This window comes from Micromesistius poutassou, assembly GCF_964030765.1.
Source record: "Micromesistius poutassou genome assembly, contig: SCAFFOLD_6688, whole genome shotgun sequence".
Taxonomy (NCBI): domain Eukaryota; kingdom Metazoa; phylum Chordata; class Actinopteri; order Gadiformes; family Gadidae; genus Micromesistius; species Micromesistius poutassou.
This window is the reverse complement of record NW_028177087.1, coordinates 1-6,670: the sequence shown is the minus strand read 5'-3', so window position 1 is coordinate 6,670 and position 6,670 is coordinate 1. Positions and strand designations below refer to the sequence as shown.

Genomic DNA, 6,670 nt, shown 5'->3' with positions numbered 1-6,670 from the left:
CCATGTCTTTTCATGTCTCTCTCTCTGTCTCTCTCTCTCTCTCTCTCTCTCTCTCTCTCTGTCTCTCTCCGGTTCTCTCTCTCTCTCTCTCTCTCTCTGTTTCCTCCATCTCTCTCTCTCTCTCTCTCTCTCTCTCTCTCTCTCTCGCTCTCTGTCTCTCTCTGTCTCTCTCCGGTTCTCTCTCTCTCTCTCTCTCTCTCTCTGTTTCCTCCATCTCTCTCTCTCTCTCTCTCTCTCTCTCTCTCTCTCTCTGCCAGAGGCTTTAGTCACCATACTGCTGACTCACTCCAGCCAGCTTAGCTACGGATTAGCCCGGGCCGTTCCGTACCTCTCGGAGAAGATTCCGTTTTGGTACGAGGCGACGTACTGTTTCCTCTTGTCCACCGGCATCACGTCGATGTAGCCGCCGGCGCCGTTGCGGATCACCCCGGCGTGGACGGCCGTGCGACATATGCTTGACTTCTGCAACAGGGAGAGAGAGAGAGAGAGAGAGAGAAAGAGAGAGAGAGAGAGAGAGAGAGAGAGAGCAAGAGGGTTAGGGTCAGAGTTGTTGTACTAGTAGCAGTAAAACCTATGGAGGGAGGGACAGAGAGAGAGAGAGAGAGAGAGTGAGAGAGACTCACATCTGAGTATATTCTGGTTCCAATAACTCTGGAAATGTGCGGGTTCTCTTCCAGACAGTTCCTTGGACACCACAGTCTGAAAGCAGAGAGCAGGGATGCATTTATTCATGACTACATGTATTGTAGGTCAGATAACAAAGTGGGAAAGGGAGCATCAGAGAGAGAGAGAGAGAGAGTGAGAGAGTGAGAGAGAGAGACTGATAATGCGAGAGAGAGAGAGAGAGATTTGTACCTCGGACAATGCCTGGCAGGCTTTTGAAACGGACAGAGTGTCGCGACTGTCGTCTCACATGTGATGCCTTTGACTGTGGAAAAGACACAAACTGTCGGTTAGAAACCATCGAGGTGATATTAACGGGTGCACTGTCCGCTGCTCGGTACAACACGAGCAATACATCATCACATATTTACCCGTTACTCTGGCAACGACGAAGGCGTTGGCGCTCTGGTATTTCCTGCGAGACATGAAAAACCAAACAACACAATTCACCAAGAGGAGACGGAGAGTCGTCGCGCGGCACAGGTGTTTGCAATCTGTTGGTCAACGTGACCCCGCCCTGCGACCCCGCCCGCTGGCGACTCACCCCAGCGACTGGACGCCGTTCTTGTTGGACTTGATGAAGAACTCCTTCCGGCCCTGCCTGGTGACGTCCAGCCAGCCCCCGTCGTTGTCGATGACGCCGGCGTGCAGCCCCGCCCGGCACACGCTGGATTGCTGGAGTAAATCATCTCCAGAGTTTATTTCAGTGTGATGCATTTACCGTTTAGGTAATGTCTCGTTTTATATGCATTCATGAAAATATTATTACATTAAGGTTATATTATCAAATATTAATGTTTTTATGCTACATTACAGTAATATACATTTTTGGAGTAATAATATTTGAGAGTATTATTAGAATCCAATATTAAATGGACTGCATTTATATAGCGCATTCTTTGTAACCAGTGGCCACCCAAAGCGCTTTACAATATTGCCTAACATTCACCCATTCATACACACATTCACACATAGAATCCCATATTAACATATTCATATATGATAACATCAATATAACAACAAAATAGAAGCTGATAATATGTTTAAGAGGGGTTGGCCTAGCTCAGAGCGGGTTAACCGGAAGGTTGCTAGTTCGATCCCCGGCTCCTCCTAGCCGAGTGTGGAGGTGTCCCCTGAGCGAGACGCCCTCACCCTGACTGCTCCTGATGAGCTGGCTGTCGCCCTGCGTGGTCGACTCCGCCGTCGGTGTGTGAACGTGTGTGTATGACAACAGCGCCTGCTAGATGCCCTTAATGTCCTTAATGTAAAAGTAATGTCATATCATCGAACGCCCATGACACAACATGATTGCACGTACCATTTCATAGTACACAGTCCCAACGGTCTTCCCGGCTTCATCCAGACAGCCCGCGGGACACTCGTACCTGTACCGATGAGAGGGGGCAAAGGTCAGGACAGGAGTGCGTACCGTCCTGCCCCGTAGCGCGCCCCGGGGTCGATGACACGACGGGGTCGCCCATAGCACGGGTCGATGTCACAGAGCAGTTAAACACAGAACATCTGCTCGCTGCACGGTACCTGTTGCACGTCGTTCCTTTACACTGGTCTCGTAGTTTGGTGTTGCAGTTCATGAGTTGAGCTGTAAAACGACACAAAGGAACACACACACACACACACTGTTTGAATATTCCCATGGGGTCCACGGAAGGGGAGGGTGTATTGTACTGGCTCACAAAGGGTTGGAGTCCCAGTCAAGTCGTGTCGGGTTCGATTTCCGCAGCCTTCATCTAAGGAATCTTTAGCAAGGCACTATCGATGAAGAAGGTGTCTACTATTAGCCTGGAAATCCAGACCCACATCTAGAAAGCTGTGGGGTCCTGGCAACGAGTAATGAAAATGGCCCAACTCGAGGAGCAGCACCAAGCATGCATTTGAAAATATCACTGCACGCATTTGGATAACACTACGACCAATCAGAAGAATACAAGGGGTGACGTATCCAGACCAGCGGAGCTAACCAATAGATAAGACTCTTGCTGTATCCGGTCGGTAAAACAGAAACACTTTTGGCACCGCCTATATCAGATACACTGATGTGATCGGTTAATGTTCTGGGCCAGGGGAATCGGGGAGTGAGTATATTGCTCGTTCCCAGAGTGACTCTCTGAGCGAATTCAAATTGTGCTCTCGCAAGAACTCTGGATTTCCAGGCTAGTCTACTATATGACCGGATGATAAATAGTGCAGCGGTGGGCTGTTCTGGCCAGAGCCCCGACTTACGAGGAACATCTGGGGGTGAACTCCCAGGGAAACGGTGTCATGTGATCATGTTTCAGCCAATGGGCTCAGGAATTTCTGGTGGTCAGCATCGCTCGGAGTTCTGACTTAAGTTTGCACGCCGGGGCCACTTACACCGGAGGAGAGGAAGTCATTTAGAAACCACAGCCAGACCCCCTAACCCCACCCACCCACCACCCTCTACCCATAGACACACACACACACACACACACACACACACACACACACACACACACACACACACACACACACGTGCGCACGCACACGCACACACAGCCACACGCACATGCACACACACACACACACACACACACACGCATGCACGCACGTACACACAGCCACACACACACACACACACACACACACACACCTCGCCTGTCCTCACCTTATCCCTAAATCACTCTCAGCCAACACAAAGCAAAGTCCTCCCTGCCCACCCCCTGCCTACACTCACACAGAACGTACTCTGTCAGCCCCGCCCCCAAAAAAACAGCCCCAGCCAATCAGAGAGAGGGACGACAAAGGCGGCTGCACAACAAGACAATTCCCCAAAATAAAGGCTGGTGTGTAGGTTGTGTTTGCACACCCGTCGTGCCCAGATACCAAAACGAAAAAACCCCAACTAACACACACTCATTTTCTCCCACCGCTAACCCCGGTCTCAGTCGGCGGGGAAACCGGAGCCTGAAACAACAAGTGGAATGGCAGCTTACACATCTGTTGTGTGTTGACCACTTCGTTCCTCTCCAGGCCCTCGGTGGGGGGCCGCGTGGGGGCCCGCGTGGGGGCCGGGGCGGGGCGGCTGGGGGCCTGGGGTCGGTCGGGCCGGGGGGCCCGGGGCCGGGGCTTCTGTGGTGCGCGGGGGGCCTCCGGCTCGATGAAGTTGTACTCCTCGGTCTCCTCTTGAGGGCCGTTGGAGGAGTCGTCTTTGGAACGAGGAGCGAGGAGAAGTGGGGAGAGAGAGTGTTGATGGAGAGGGGGGGGGGGGGGTGAAGACACACACACATGATTGTATACACACACACACACACACACACACACACACACACAGGAGTATATACCCACTTATACACAGACACACACACACACACGCAGGTGCAAACACACACACATACACACACACACACACACACACATGACTGTATACACACACATACACAAACACACACACACACACACACACACACACACAGGAGTTATACCCACTTATACACAGACACACACACACACACACAGGTGCAAACACACACACACACACACACACACACACATACACACACACACACACGACTGTATACACACACAAACACATACACACATGACTATATACACACATGCATACACACACACACACACACACACGGGTGCAAACACCCACAGGTGTAAACACAATCACACACACACACACACACACACACACACACACACACACATACAGACACACACACAGGTGCAAACACCCACAGGTGTGTACACACACACACACACACACACACCTTTGTAACATTGGTTCTCCTTGCAGCCTCCTCCATAGCTGGGGGGGCACGCGGAGCAGGGCGACCCGTGTTTGTAGGGGGCGTGGCCCCACCAGTTACCCCTGTTCAGATCACAACGGACACTGGAGGTCAGCGTGTTGGACAGACCGATGTGTTAAGACACCAAACTGTCTGAATGTAGGCTTGCATTCGCTATACATCCAGGGACAACAGATGTAAACTAGAAAATGTAATCCCACGCATAAGGGATTTCTTTGCATAGAAATGCCCGTGGTCTTTATGATCTTTTTTGCATGTCGCTTTGGATAAAGGCATCTGCTAAGAACCATAACCCTATTTCAGTTAAATTCAGCTGAGGGTTGTTAAACCTTTGAAAGAAGGTTAACGATAAAACATTTACCGAGTTACAAAGTCTGTAAGTAGTAAGTGTCAGAGAATGGGTGGATGGTTCCGCTGTCCTCCCATTGACTTCCATTGTAAAAAATTGTATTTTAAAAGTAGAATATCTCAAAAAGTATAATGTTTACAAATATGAAAAGTCATTGCCCATATGTATGGACCTAGACCTTTGTGACAGATGTTGAATGGAATCGATTGGTTCTGTAGTTTTGGCCACATTAATTGCATAAGTTTGGTCGGAAGAAGAATAATTAGCCTTGTGGCTATAATCTGGCTCAATTATATATTGTGCATTGTCCCTGTCAAATAAACGTAAAATAAAAATCTAATAATATTTGACCACGCTCCCACGTTTAACTTTTTTTATCAAATAGTTATTTTTTTCGTTGAACCAACTGAAGGTTAAAGACAAGCGCTTGAACGAGCACACACAAACACACAGTGTGTGTGTGCTTTGTCCTTTTATCTTGTCATTGATGCACTGGACCCTTGCTGCTGTGTCCCAGGGAATGTGCTTACTTTGGTGAATAGTTGCAGACGACGTAGACGGCCTTCGCCCAAATCTGCCCCCAGACGTTCATGTTGTAACACATATTGATGGCACAGCCAATACGACTGCTAGTGGCCCACACCAGCTGGAGAAAGGTGGAGGAGAGAGGGAGACACACAACCCGGGGAGTTCAGTTACACAACAACACAGAGTGGATGTTACAGGTCTGTTCTACGCACTCATTGTATGTTTGTAGGTCCGGGAACTAAATGTACGCACTTAATGCACGCACTAATTGTATGTTTGTAGGTCCTGGCACTTAATGTACGCACTAATTGTATGTTTGCAGGTCCAGGCACTTAATATACACACTTAATGTACACACTAATTGTATGTCTTACGTCCTGGCACTTAACAATAGTACTTAGCATTGTGAAGCATCTTATCCTAGCTATCTTTGTTGTACACAGGGAAGCGATTAACCTAGCGATTCTTAGTGCTTGGCACTTGGTTCTATGAACATCCTTACTGTACCCACATTGTTGTCCCCCCCCCCCACCCCCCCCGCCCCTCCATCATGATGAAATGGTACGGCCCGCGGGCTACATACCTGCGTGTAATGAGTACAAACTGGGCCAGAGCATCTGAACGGGCAGTAGGGTTGCACTCCTGCGGGTAAGGGTAGGAGAAGTCCTTCACCTCGTTGTACCAGGCCTGTACGTGGAAGGTTGGCGGCTGATACCTGGAGAGACAGGATCAGGTGCATGATGACAGCGAGGTCTGAACAACTTCAAGGCTGCTGAGGCTGAGGTTGCTCTTTCACAGTTTTAAGGTTGAATCATATCTTGAAGATGCAATATGTTTTAAGACGCAATCCACAGAACAGACAGGGAGCTGGAAAGATAAGCCATGCAATACTAATATGATACTATGCCATACTATACTTAACCACTATAGTGTCTCTGCTATGCTTTCTTATGCTATGCAATACTATGTTATACTATACTTTACTATGCTTTGTTATGCTACAATACATTGTGCTATGCTATTATATACTATGCTTTACTGTATTGCACTATGCTACACTATGGTATGGCATGCTGTGCTGTCTATGCTATACTATGTAGAAGCACATGCAGAGCAGATGTCTTCACATATTGATACCTTAAGGAGTACCCTCTGGAACTCCCTCCCCCCAAACATACGCAACTCAGACTCAATACCCTCATTCAAAATTCAACTCCAAACCGACCACTTCAAGAAAGATTATGACACCTGAGCCCACCCATACCGCACCTGAATCCATCCAAAACTTTGGATTTTTATTTAGACTTTTTCTGTATTTAGATTTCTTGTTTTTCTT

The 6,670-nt window shown here is 48.6% G+C and overlaps 1 protein-coding gene across 1 annotated transcript; it reads right to left on the bottom strand.

The window, feature by feature from the left end:
• Positions 1-328: 328 nt before the first annotated feature.
• LOC311376770 (cysteine-rich secretory protein LCCL domain-containing 1-like) lies at positions 329-6,049 on the bottom strand (the record flags this gene model as incomplete). The annotated part of the gene is given in 12 exon segments (XM_084491245.1): positions 329-462; positions 624-699; positions 856-928; positions 1,035-1,078; positions 1,208-1,338; positions 1,982-2,048; positions 2,203-2,263; positions 3,636-3,848; positions 4,419-4,519; positions 5,337-5,452; positions 5,918-5,964; positions 5,967-6,049. Coding segments are annotated over 12 exon segments (1,146 nt in total), but the record flags the coding sequence as incomplete, so codon positions are not given.
• Between the last annotated feature and the right edge of the window lie 621 nt (positions 6,050-6,670).